At 33.2% G+C, this 14,665-nt stretch overlaps 2 protein-coding genes across 12 annotated transcripts in view; one reads left to right on the plus strand and one right to left on the minus strand.

The window, feature by feature from the left end:
* LOC114335610 (guanylate kinase) overlaps nucleotides 1-14,665 on the plus strand; it is a 345,069-nt gene that overhangs the window by 149,932 nt on the left and 180,472 nt on the right. The gene's annotated exons all lie outside the window — the stretch shown is intronic.
* LOC114337984 (mitogen-activated protein kinase kinase kinase kinase 5) overlaps nucleotides 1-14,665 on the minus strand; it is a 134,574-nt gene that overhangs the window by 106,887 nt on the left and 13,022 nt on the right. For all 11 annotated transcript variants that reach the window (XM_050661125.1, XM_050661123.1, XM_050661120.1 and 8 more), the window contains exons 3-5: nucleotides 10,705-10,860; nucleotides 5,783-6,015; nucleotides 1,903-2,084 (exon numbers count right to left, since the gene is read on the minus strand). In XM_050661125.1, the coding sequence (XP_050517082.1) occupies nucleotides 1,903-2,084; nucleotides 5,783-6,015; nucleotides 10,705-10,860 (571 nt within the window). The remainder of the gene's footprint in view (nucleotides 1-1,902; nucleotides 2,085-5,782; nucleotides 6,016-10,704; nucleotides 10,861-14,665) is intronic.

Below are 14,665 nucleotides of genomic sequence, written 5' to 3' on the forward strand. Positions count from 1 at the left end.
TATCGAAATTAAAATTTCTAATTATACTATACATTGCGTTTTTTTACTAATAATTATCAATAAGACCTTGATCTCATTAAACCAATTTTTATTGTGATTTAATAGAGCCCATGCAGTGGGTAATTGGGCGAGAGATACGCCTGCCTACACACACTTTATTGCTAACTTACTAATAGTGGAGTAATTTTATAATAAATCTTTTTTAAAAGTGTAATGCTCTCGAACAATGGGCGCTATAAATGAATCAGTAATCAGTAGTAAATGTCTTAAGCTGAAATTGTTATGCGACCATTGTTCTTCTTTAATGCGTTGAATATATTCAAACACTAATATGAAAGTAAGTAATTAGAGGTTTGATTAACGGTGTGTATAATTATTGTGCAGAAAGAAATATTGTATACTGACACAAAGTAATAAAAGTTATTATGCCATTCAGGAAATAAGTTAAACAGTTAAACTATAAAAAACTGAGCCCAGTTAGGAAATTATTGGCTTCGTTCGCGGTAACGATCCTGGACTAGTCCAGGATTAGTTACGAACTCTCTTAGTACTCGGGTTGTACGCAAGCGCGGTTCAGAATCAGTTCAGGATTGATTTACACCGCGAACGAATTTAGAACTAGTCCATAACACTATAACCTAGTTTTTGTGTCCATCTTATTTTGATGAATTTGTTATTTTAATTCAGATTTGCATGAACATTTTACTAGACCAGATCAACCAGATATACAGTCGGAAAAATGAAAGATTACCCATGAACGATCACATTAATCACTTATTTTGTATCTGCTGTCTTTTTCTATATAACAAACGTTTGTTATTTATATAAAAAGACAGCAAATACAAAATAAGTGATTGATGTGATCGTTCATGGGTATAGGGCTTTTCATCGATTGTCATTTGTTTTGAGCTTGTGTCATGTGTCACATATTATTAATATATCTACGCCATACGTCTTTGGTTTGTATCATTGTTATATACCAATAACGTATGACGTAGACATATTAATATTATGTGGCACATGACATAAGCTCGAAACAAATGACTGTGAATGAAAAGCCCTATTGGGACCGTGCAAGTTCGGAAAAGCGACACCTGGTTTCTTCGCTCTGCACTTTTATTCGCACTTTTAATTATATTGGCCAATCATATGGTCCTGGTTGCTGGATAATTGTCAAGGCCATAGTCCAAAAAATAATTAGAAGAAAAATAAGACTCAAGTTATGTTATTAAAACGTAAACAAACGTAAACAGTATGACAGAAGCTCGAAACAAATGACAATCGATGAAAAGCCCTATTCTTAACCTAATAAATAGAATGATGTCAAAAAAAAATTACAAAATTGTCAATTGTCAGTAGATGAATCAATCACCGACCATCGTTCTATGGCTGTCTTTGTTCAATGTTGTGTATGGACAGATGACTTAAATTAATAGTTTCAGTTTCTGTGGCTAGGAAAGAGATGTAATATAAAAAATAATTCCTGAATAATGTCATACTTGTGCAAATATACAGTGGAAGAACTGTACAGTCGTAAAAATGAAAGAATACCCATGGACGATCACATCAATCGCTTATTTTGTATTTGCTATCTTTTTCTATAACAAACGTTTGTTATTTATAGAAAAAACAGCAAATACAAAATAAGTGAATGATGTGATTGTTCATGGGTATTCTTTCATTTTTACGACTGTACTTAACTTTAAAACGTTCGGTGCCCATCGGAACAAGCGCCACTTTGCTGGTAGTGGTAGCACAGTACAACTGACGCCACTTATGTGTCATTGATACATTTGATAAATCATTCGTGACACTACTCGTGCGTCATGGGCACCGAATGTGTTAATTCAACTCTCAAAACTACGTGATGATTAGTAGTCCTATACGCAATTAGGTACTTACCATTTCTCTTTGTCCTTAAGTGTAGGTGGTTTGAATCCGCTCTTTGACATCAAAAACAGCGCTCTCATCGGATGAAGGTCAAACATCGGAGGCTGTAATTCGGCTAATTCTATAGCTGTAATTCCAATTGCCCAAATATCACAGAGCTGATTATAACCCCCTTTTCTTTCCACAGCAGCTACCTACAATAAAATAAGGTCCATTCAACTATTTCATTTAAGATTCTTCAGAGATACCTCACTATGATAGTCAGCACAGTGCATAAACTAAACAATACAATGAAAAGAATTGCATAAAGGCCAACTAAGTCATATAAATAAGTAATCATTTTCAAAAGAGTCTACAATTTACTCCAGCGAAATTATCTGATAATACACCTACCAGCAAAATTAGCCGAACACCTTAAAAATGGGACATGTTTGATGTATCGAATTTCTTAAACCACTGGTCCGATTTGAGTGATTATTTTGCATAATAGTATGTTATAGCCTTATTATTTAAGAATATCGTAGTAATTTTCTGAAAGTTTGGAACACCCTGTGGAATATTCTAGCATATGTAAAATATTAAAATTAATACTCGATTGTAGATTGAGGCTTTCTTAACATTTTTCTTTTTGATTCATTTACTTATGTGAGATAATAAAAAAGTTATGTGCGTTAACAACTATCCATGTTTTTCATCAATAAATCCTCATAGTAGGGGAGGAAAGTATACTAAATTTGCAGTTACTCGAGCGTTATGGGGACCTATTGGATTGTGAAGAGTATGTGCTAAAATCAGAAAAATGTTAAGTTCAGTTTTCCATAAAGTGACGGACTTTTCATTTTTTAATTTAATTTTCCATTTGAAACAATCATTTTTCTCCGACTATAGCGCTCTATCCATAATTCGAAAAAATGTGTCGAATAAAAGTTGCTTATTTTTACGTAAAGAATCCAAATCTGCAATAAAAATTGGGGGCTCCTATTTAAGATTTTAAATTAAATCCCCCACCCCTTCTCCGTGGGGGCTCGTGACACCCTACGGAGAGGGGTGGGGGGTAAATTAAAAATTTTAAATACGAACCCTAGGATATTTCGCGAAATGGACATCAGATCGTAAAACTGCAAAATACACCTATTCAATATTTTTCAAAAATCTACCGAATGGCACCACAGAAGACCCCCACGGAGGTAGGGTTAAAATCTTAAATAGCAGCCCCCAATTTTTATTGCAGATTTGGATCCTTGACGTAAAAATAAGCAACTTTTATTCGCAACATTTTTTCCAATTATGGATAGATGTCGCTATAATCGGAAAAAAGATTGGTGGAAATGGAAAATTAAATTAAAAATTGGAGAGTCCCACACTCTATGGAAAACTTAACTTAACTTTTTTTGGTTTTAGGACCTACTCTTACACAATCCAATAGGTCCCCATAACGTTCGAGTAACTGCAAATTTAGCATACTTTCCTCCCCTACTATGAGGATTTATTGATAAAAAACATGGCTAGTTGTTAAAGCACATAACTTTTTTATTTTCCTACATAAGCAAATGAACCAAAAAAGAAAATGTTAAGAAAGCCTAAGTCTACAATCGAGTATTAATTTTAATATTTTACATATGCTAGAATATTCCACAGGGTGTTCCGAACTCTAAGAAAAAAACACAGTATGATTGTAACACCCGGTATAAAATGACATTTACCTGTCTAGCAACAATATTATTACACCGATATTCTTAACTAATAAGGCTATAACATACTAAAAGAATCACTCAAATCGGACAAGAGGTTTAGGAAATTCGAGACATCAAACATGTTTAAGGTGATCGGCTAATTTTGCCGGTGTGTGTATTATACTCTGAAAAAGAAGAAGAATAAGAAGAAGAAATAATGTTCCCATCTACTCTCAGTGTCAAACGTTAGAATCAGTATTGTCGTTTATTGCAAGCGGGTTTGCTATTCTGTGAATTATTGTAAATAAATCCTCCTTTAGTATTCCACAAGTAGAAGTACTTGTCTAAATACTACCTTCACCGCCGCTGCCATGAAGAGCGGCAACGTTGTCAGAAAATTCTCATTTAGTTCGCATGGGGCTATCCTTGTACACTGCATCGCATGTTTGAAATACACTGTAGATTTTACACTGTAGATTTTACATTTTAGATGTTTGGATTGGAATTTTCGGAGATCATATCCTTGGTCCTTTTTCTTCGAAGAGAATTTGAATACATTAAAATATCTTCAATTACTGCGAAATCAGATTATTCCTCCAGTTCAACATCTTCAAATTAACTTCAACGAAATTTGGTTTCAACAAGACGGCTGTCCTTCACATAATGCTTTTGCATTATGCCGTAAGATACTATTTAGCTTTAGTTTTTCCTGAACGTGTCATTGGTACACAAGGTACAAGAAAATGGCCACCTCGCTCACCCGACTTAGCTCCCCTAGATTTTTAGTTTTGGAGGATGCTGAATACCAATTTGTACAAGCATGAATTCGAGCGATCAACTTGAAGCAACCGTGAAAAAAATAATCTAACTTACATATAATTTTATTTATTAACGTTTTGTGTTTTGAAAACAATATCCGAAGTGTAAAGCAAAACGTTTAAATAAACTTATTTTAGAGTAAAATTCTTTCTGCAAAGCCTCTTTGATAACGGGTAAACCTTGAAACACGTGTCAGAGGGTGGCAAGGGACTCGAATTGAATGAAAACGAAACCGTCTATTTTTATTTTAAAATTTTATTGTCTTAGCACATTTTTCAAATGTCAAAAATGGCAACAGGTGAAATAAAAACAATAAGTTTGGCAACAATGTTGAACCTGTCCTCTTGGGTTACCTCCACTAGTAAGTTTTCGATAAGATATTTCGAGTACCTAATATCAAAATGCTGTTTTAAATAGGTTCTCTCACTTCCTATCATTTAAAGCGAATACATACATTAAATTCTTTTCGATACTGTACATCCACGTATTATATGTCCCAAAGTGTAGTTATGCCATGAATTTTTGTTTGTCTCTTCCCTTTAGAACAACTAATAATTTACGATATCTATGGAAAGTATTCTTGAAAAACTTCGTGAATAATTTGTGAAGGGTCTCACAAGATAGTAACTATATAACAACAAAATTAAAAATTCCATATAACATACAGTCGACTCTCGTTAATTCGAAACTCGAGGGACTCTTAAAATATTACGAATTATTGAGTGTTTGAAATATCAAATGGTTCGAAATTTATGAGAGAAAATAAATAAAACTTCGAATTATTAAGTGTTGATCAATTATTATTTTTTAACTGCTATTCTATAACGATGACAAAAGTTTAGAGGTACATTCGTGTAGGTACTTGTATGTATTCATAATGTGAATTAATCAATCTTTCGAAAAAACTCTATTATACTGCTTTGCTTCAAAGCACATTGCTGCTGCTCAGACTGCTCAATAATTTTTTTAAGAGAAAAAGTGCCTGAAATGCTTTTTCATCACTTTCGTTCTGTAGACAAGGTATCGAGTGAGGATCTTGCTTCCTTAACTGAAACAAAGGCGCGTTGAAACAAGTTTGAAAACTGTACACTTACTGCAATGTTTTCGCCTCTTTCTCTCTGCAACTTTGAATTGTCGAGTGTTTGACGCCGATGAGTTCGAATTAACGCGTCGTTTTGTCATATAGCAATGATTTTTTTCGTTCGAATTACCAAGTGCATAAAAATGTATTGATTTAGTTCGAAATATAAAGAGATTTTGTAGGGAACTCGTGATAAGTTTGAATTATAGAGTTTCGAATTATCGCAGGTTTGAATTAACGCGAGTCGACTGTAAATGCATAAACATCTAATAATCACAGATTATTAAATTTAATTTAAAAAACAATGAAGAGCACTCACCTCTGGGGCCATCCAATAGGGTGTGCCTATAAACGATTTTCTCTTATTTATTGTAGCAGTAATTTGAGCGGACACTCCAAAATCGGCCAACTTGACATCACCGCATTCAGTCAGAAGGATGTTGGCACCCTTTATGTCTCGATGCATCTTACCCATGGTATGAAGGTATTGTAAGCCTAGTAACGTTTCCCTGCACATGTACGCTATTTGATTTTCAGCTAAAGGACCAGTTACTGAAAGTAGGCGGTATTTAGTAAATTGCATCCAAAATTTTATTTAGAATTAACAAAACATTTAATAGAAAACTCTATATGTATTTACCTAAGCAGCATTCTATATCAGCTACATTAGAATAACGATTGTAACAAATGTCTTAACCTTAATTTAAAAGACATATGAATAAAAAATAAAAGACTGATTTAGCAGAGGCTTTTTTCGCAGTGTGTAAATCAAATATTTATTCAATAACTATAAAATTTTATAAATTCAAAAGACAATCGTCAAACTAAACAAATCGTGAGATAAATAATTTTCCGTTTCTGCATCTCAACACCATCCCACAAACACACAGAATAAATGAAAAAAAACGGTAAACACTTTAGGATTGCCGACAGAAGTGAATACTTCTTATAGCGCGTTATTACTAAAATAAGGGTTAATGATTTTATGTTACGGTTTTCATTTCCGCTGTTTCGAGCAATCTTTTGTGTCTCTCTCTTTTGTATCTCTCTGTGTCGGGTTGTGTTTCTGCCACGTATGTCATTATTGGTCTGATGACCGTTTTGTAAATCCTGCCTTTCATTTCTTTTCCGATATTTTTATTTCTCCATATTGTGTCATTCAGGCAACCTCCGGCTCTGTTTGCTTTATTCACTTGATCTTCCACTTCTGTTTCGAGCCTTCCGTAGCTAGATATTTAAACTCCATCACTTGTTCTATTATTTGGCCCTCCAGCTCCAACTTACATCTGATTAGATTTGCTGTTATAACCATGCATTTTGTCTTTTTTTGGGAAAATTAACATGATTAATTTTCTGGCGGTTATGTTAAATTGGCGCAGCATACGTTGTAAATCATCTTCACTTTGAGAGATTAGTATTAGTATTTTAAGTTGTTTTTCTCCCATTTGGTATCCTTTTTTAGTTCTTACTTTTTTTATTATTTCATCCATGATCATTTTGAACAATAAAGGACTCAAGGAATCCCCCTGTCTTATCCCATTGCCGGCTTCAATTGGGTCAGTTAGTTCATCTTTACTTTTACTTTTATTGTGTTGTTCTGGTAGATGTTTTCGATCGTTTTAATTATTCCTAGAGGCACCTAACCGGTTTGTTGTATTCTAACGATTTCCCTTAAACTTGCCTCATTATAAATATAGCGTCAGTGCATGATCTTCTCGACCTAAAACCTTGTTGTTCTTCTGCTAATGTAATAATTTCATTCAGTTTGTTTGTTATCACTTTGTTAATTTTAATGTTGTCTTTACTAAGTTAATTCCTCTGTAATTCCCCGGGTCAGATTTGTCTCCTTTTTTGAAGAGAGGTATTAGGATGCTTGATCTGCATTGTTGTGGTATTCTGTTTTGTTCTATTATTATTTGTATTAGTTTTAATAGTTGTTTAGTCAGATCTTGTCCTCCGTACTTTAGGAGTTCGTTCGATATTCTGTCCTCTCCTGGAGATTTTCTATTTTTTAATTTTGTTAATGCTTCCTTTACCTCTCCTTTCTCGATGTTTATTTCTTCGTTTGTCGTAACTTTAGGTGTTGGTGGTTCATTTTCGTCGGCTTTAGCAAATAAAAATCGGATGTAGTCTGCCCATGTTTCCCTCTGAATGTGTTTCGTTTTTATTAATTCGTTCATCTCCTTTCTTTGTCCTCTGATTATTCTCCATACTTCTTTTTGTGTTCCGTAGAAGTCGTGTTCCATCTGCTTTGAGAAACTCTGCCCATACCTGATTTGCGGGCCATTATTATTTGCAAACCATCTAAGCTATTTGCAAAAACCACTGCTTCGTCGGTATATCTAATGTTTTTTAGACGCACTATATTTTTGCGCATGCAAGAAAACCCATGCGTGAAAACTTGACGCTCTAGCAGAACTGTACTAAAGAGACGTGAAGGTAGCCACGGCTTTAGTGACGTCAATCCAAAGAAGTATAATATAACTGTATGTGAAAATAAAATTGTTTTTTTTTTATTATTCTCCTTACAATTTCATCACATTTAAATCCTTTCACCTTTTAAACCTTCCTTGGATTTCTACACATATTGTAAAATCAAAATTAGCCAAATTATTCCAATCGTTCTCGAGTTATGCTAAGTAATGGTAAAGTATAATGCAAAAACATCATACCGAGCGATAAGAAGTATTCACTTCAAAACGAAAAAGCTGGGACGATTTAATTAATAACTTTTCTAAACATTCAGAACAAATCAGTTTTGAGTGTTCTATTAATTTATATACTGTATTGAAAGAAATGTATATGTTACAGTTCAAGTTGATTCTCAGTTAGAGTTGACTCCAACTAGTTGGAGTCAACTCCAACTGAAACGAGCAGTAAAAGTTGATTTTAAAAATTTAAATCAACTTTTACTAGTTGGAGTTGACTCTTCCTGGATCGATTCAGTAAATGTTGATTATACGAGAATCTCAAGTGCATTTTTGATGAGTGTGCGTTTCTTTGTTTTGATCGTTTCAACTACTTATTAGTATAGTCAGTAACGTCGCCCTCGTTAGGTAAATTATTCTGATTCGATTTTTTGCACAAACTTACTCAAAGAAATACATCCGTATAACAATCCCTATAACAAATACACAGGGTGTCACGCGGTACCGCGGTCAAAAAATTGGTTAACCAATTTCAGTAAAGTCAGTCAGTAAAGTGACTCTTTATCGAACGAGTCTGATATTACGAGCAGAGGAACAGACGCGTTCGATAAAGAATATTGAGGTGGTGCGTACAAAATTGTATCGTTAATCATAAAAAACATTAACACTTACAACTTTGAGGAAATTTTTTAAATTTTAGACGAAATAAAAAATTCGTATGACAGTAATGACAGATGACTTTTGCATGATGGCCGTTTTTGATGTTTAATCGATAGTTATCAATATTGTATACCTACCTAATTACTAAATCTGTAAAGTTTTGATTTATTTTGTATGAATATAATTGCGAAACACTACAGAATTTTACTTTTTTGACATAAATTTTATTAATAATAAGATAAATTTTGTAAAATATTTTTAATAAATAAAGTAAATAAATTTTAATTTCACTCAAATAAATAATCGATTGCTGCCATTGACCACTTACATTCAATCTCGGTTAATTTGATTAATTACCGCCGCAGGTAAAGTAACATTCTTCTTTCAATACAACAAAGTGTTACTTTACTGCCGAAAATGATGGCAAATGAGTACAATAATGAATGATTTTAGTGAAGTTTGGCTATAAACAATGATTTTAAACAAATTCGCAAAAATACATAGTCTTTTCACTTCGTACAATTTTTTTTAGATCCGTTGGGCCTTTTTTCTCTCTAAAATTGACTGTTGTCGAGTTATTAGCGACTTAAAATTTGAAAAACGCCATAATAACCATTTTCAAGGTTTAATAACTCGGTTAAAGATAATTATTGTGAAAGTCGAGCGAGCGGCCGTGGAGTAACGGCATAATCGCTGGCCTCATACGCCCGTGAACGTGGGTTCGAGCCCTGCTAAAGACAAACCATTTTTATTTTCAATAATAACACGAGCCGTCTCACCGTGCCTCGGAGAGCACGTTAAACAGTCGGTCCCCCTGGGCTAGTGTACATCGACACTAGTTACTTGAAACAGGGTTAAAGATGTCCGAAAGGCAAAAATGCCATACGATATTATATATTATGAAAGTCAGAAACTACAAAAAATCTAAGATTAAAGCTACCTCTAAAAGATCCTGAAGAAATTTTTGTCATTATTTCATTAATAAGATATTATTTTTAATTATCAACAATGAGCGCTAACCGTGTATTGAGGCGGCCGTCAATGTGAGTGTGAGTGAGATTCACCATTGGATGGCTGGAATGGTGCATCTCTTTAGCACTCACCTAGTCACCATTGACGGCCGCCTAATTCGCACTTAGCGCTCATTGTTAATAATTAAAGATAAAGCTTAGTAATAAAATAATGACAAAAATTTCTGCTGGATCTTGTAGAGGGGGCTATAAACTATGATTTGGTCACTTTCTGACTTTCATAATAATGGATTTTAACCGAGTGATTAAGCCTTGAAAATGTCTATTTTCGCATTTTTCAAATTTTAAATCGCGTATAACTCGACAACAATCAATTTTAGAGAAAAATCACAAAATACCTTTTTTGCTCAGAATAACCCAAATGATCTAAAAAAAAATTGATCGAAGTGAAGAAATTATTTTTGTGAATTTGTCTAAAAAAAATTGTTTAAAAAACAATTTATCGATCAAGGTACTGCCTGGCACCCAGTAGATTTGTTATAAGGACCTCTTTTTGAGTAAGTTTGTGCAAAAAATTCGAATCGGAGTAATTTACCTAACGGGGGCGACGATACAGCCCAGACTAATTTGAACATATTCAGTAACATTTAATTTCTAGAATCGGCTGTTTGTGTGAATCAGAATCAACTTTTACTAAATGGCATTGGGAAGAGTATACTTTTCCTAGTTGGAGTCTACTTTTACTAGTAAATGTTGAATATAAATCTTCATTTTATATTTATAATCAACTTTTACTGAAACCAGCCGTTAGAGTTGACTCCAACTAGTTGGAGTCAACTCCAACTGGATAATCAACTTGAACTGTAACATATATACAAACAAATCAATATTTTCTATACATATTGCGTCAATCATATCAATTTCCCTTCTAATCTACAAAAACATATTTAATCTATACTTACTGTGGTATATATCCTGTAGAGAACCGCCTCCACAATATTCCATACAAATCCACAGTTTATCCCTACGCAAATAACTACCGTAATACGCTATAATGTTGGGATGCAGACAGTCTCTCATCATAAGAATCTCCTGCTGTATGATTCCGAAATCATCACCTGATAAATTAAAAAATTATATTTAATAATTATTAATATAAAAATAGGCTTTGACAACTTTTGGTCTGTATGTATGTATTAAACCGGGTCCAGACACGTGTAATAAGTAGTGGATAGTCCAAGGATCAAAATATATATGATTCCGAAAGGCGCTTTTACCATGGGGGTGGTTGCCACCACATCTCGGGGGTGGAAATTTTTTATTATATTTTGACCACAAAAGTTGATAAAAACATTTATTCTAAGCAAAAAATGTTCTATAAAAATATTCTTGATAAAATTAATATTTTTCGATTTATTCGCTATCGAAAGTGTTTTAGTTTTGTATAGAAAAACTCAATGTTTTTCGATAAACTCATTTACTAGAAAAAGTTTTTTCAAACCCAGTTCTTGGGAATTACATAACCTACAATTTTATATTGAAACATTTTTTCGTATTTCTGATGCTAATCTTTCTATTCTGAAGAAAATGGCATTTTTTACCAAACTACAAAAATTCGTTATTCGCTTTTAACTCCAGTTTTTTGAAAACTAATCATTTTAAGCCAGTCAAACTTCTAAAATGTATTAATAATACATAAATAAATAAGAATGAATAAGGCCAATGACTAAAAACACCGCTACCTCACATTATTATTGGATTTCTATTTTATTTTTTTTTTTTCAAAAAAATGTATTGAATTTTTAAGCGTAACTTTTTTATTTTTTATAATAAAACATCGTTTAGTAAGATGTTTGAAAGGTAAGTTGTGCAAAATTGAGAGTTTTGTAAGAAAAATTGTATTAGTTACACATTTTTATCATTTTTAAACAAAATTCATGTAAGTCTCACTTTACGCCCACACCGTACTTATGCCCATACATTTTATTTCTTTTTATTATAACCGTAGCATAGCTTAATTATTCTTCTTTCATGTCCAATTTGTAAAATTTCATTTGATCCATTAATTAAAGAAATACATGAAAATAACTCAGCCGTGCACTTCTCCGAACGCTAGTTTACAGTGCGCCAATGTTTGTGAGAAGGGTGACTTTAGCGTTATAAATAAAAAATTATAGAAGCTACAGATTTAATTTTAGAAAAATCTTTATATAAGCTTTTTTTTTGTAAAATTTTCTGAATTTTTTAATGGCCAAGTCAGTTTTTCTCTAAAGTTTATATTTAGGAGTTATTTAAAAAAACATCTAATTTCGTAGTTCATTTGTTTAATAAAAAATGAAGCACCCACTTCTCGAGTAGAACTTTTTGATATGTTGTTTATTAAACATTTCTTAATGAAATTACAAAAAGTTGTATCTTGTTTGATTTTTTCCGAAGTGAAAATCTATATGCACTCCCCTAAGAGGGGAGCGGTCTCACCACATGGACTATCCACTGACGATTGAATATCTTCCACCTAATATGATGCCAAAGATGCAGCCACTTATCTTAAGATTCAAAGTTAAATAACACACCAAGGTCGTTAAATTTTTAATTGAACAAATCGAAGAGGGTGATATTTTGTGACAAATCAACATGCTTTAGGGCAGGGGTCACCAATTAGCGGACCGCGGTCCGCATCCGGACCGTGAGCTAGTTTTGTGCGGACCTCTAGAACGAGCGGAACAAGATGGGTGAGATTGGCTACACGTAGTTGATAAAAAATAAAATAAAATAAAAAATAAAAAAAAAAATAAATAAATAAATAAAAAATAAAATAAAAAAAAATAAAAATAAATAAAAAATAGTAAAAAAAATTAAAAAAAACAGAAAAAGACAAAAAATAGGAAAAAAACTGCCACAACAGATATAAACATTCACAGGCACATTACCCTAAATTTTTTTCAAGGCCTACCTATTTATATTCATCTTTAAGTCTCCCTACACCTTAATCAATTATGTTCTTTCTACCATTTGTAGGTAGGCTCACTGGGCCGATTATCAATTAAGTAATACCCACTTTCAGTCGTAAACTCCCCCTATCCGCGTGTCATTTTCAGACAGGCGAGAATAGCATAGCTAATACTATACTACTATTCAGCTCTCTATCGAAAGACCTCCCCTGTCCGTCTGCTGATCTTAGGTAGGCGAGCCTGTCCTTTCTTTTTATGAGTTTATCCTCAAAGACCTCCCCCCTATCCGCCTCTCCGTTTCTAGGAAGGCGAGAATAGTATAGAAGGGCTTATGCCAATCTTCTCCTTTAGCCCTACTTACATAGACTGCGCGGGATATCCCCATGTATCGTTCACTAATGAACACGTCCAGGGATATTCCGGGTCGGAAGAGGGGGTGGTTTTAGTTGGTAGGCGGCTGGTTATGGGGGGCACGCGGGACGCATGGACCTACTCTGGTCTGTGGGCCCTAGCGTGTTCTCCTCTCCTGTCCGAGTCCAACAGTACTAGGGACACCTTCCCTAGTCTGCTAAGAGCGTTCCACCTCAATCCAAAAAAAAAAAAAGTTTTGTGCGGACCGTCAATAAATTCAGAATATACCTAGTGTTTGGCAATTTTGAAAATGTTTGGCCATGAAATTGTGTACTATGTTTGGCTCAACTTATGTGTGCGAAGAAGCTTTATCAAGAATGAACTTTATTAAAAATCGGTAGAAATCTCACTTACAGATGAATATCTCAACTCCCTAATGAGACTCAGTTGCACTAAACTCACTCCAAACTTCAGACAGGTTGTACATAAAAATATGTCATTTTTCTCTCTGATAATTTAATTTTGTAAAGAGTTTTCCCCCTTATTGTTATACTTACTAATCATTAATTTTGAAATTAAGTAAGCTGTAATACCGGGTGTCCACTTAAATTTTCCCCCATTTTAACTGCCTATAACTTCTAAACGGCTCAAGATAGAAATATGCGGTTTTCGCTGAAATGTTTTATTTTAGCAAAAGTTTTGTCTGAATGGATTGAATTTTTTATATCGCTTTCAAACACGAAACAAAAAAATGGCGAATTTTTTGAAAAAAACGTTGTTGATTTTTTTTAATGGAACACCCAGTATATTTTTTCTGTAAATTGAAAGAAAGGTCATTCACCTATCCAGCGATATAAAGTTTTTCATAATCGGTTGTCAACTCACTGCGTAATTAATTTTTAAAATGAGAGGTGCAACGTGGATATCACATACCTAAATAACATGACTAAGCAATTTGATATTATGTTATGTGATTTCCACATTGCATCGCTCATTTTAAAAATTAACTGTTCAGTCATTTGACAACCGATTTTAAAAATTTTTATATTGCTGGATAGATAAATGACCATTTTTTCAAGTTACACAAAGTATACTGGGTGTTTTAATAGAAAAAGTCAACAACGTTTTTTTTTTTCAAAAATCCGCCATTCTTTATTTAAAAGCGTTATAAAAAATGGTCATTTACCTAAAAACTTGAAAAAAACGTTTATTTATCTATCCAACGATATAAAGAATTTTTAAATCTGTTGTCAAATGACTGAGAAATTAATTTTTAAAATGAGAGATGCAATGTGGAAATCACATAAATTGATATTATGTTATGCGATATCCATGTTGCACCTCTCATTTTAAAAATTAATTACTCAGTGATTTGACAACCGATTTTGAAAAACTTTATATCGCTGGATAGGTGAAGGACCTTTCTTTCAATTTACAAAAAAATATACTGGGTGTTCCATTAAAAAAATCAACAAAGTTTTTTTAAAAAATCCGCCATTTTTGTTTTCGTATTTAAAAAGCGATATAAAAAGTTCAATCCATTCAGACAAAACTTTTACTAAAATAACACATTTGAGCGAAAACCGCATATTTCTATCTTGAGCCGTTTAGAAGTTATAGG

Source organism: Diabrotica virgifera, chromosome 9 (assembly GCF_917563875.1).
Source record: "Diabrotica virgifera virgifera chromosome 9, PGI_DIABVI_V3a".
Lineage (NCBI taxonomy): Eukaryota > Metazoa > Arthropoda > Insecta > Coleoptera > Chrysomelidae > Diabrotica > Diabrotica virgifera.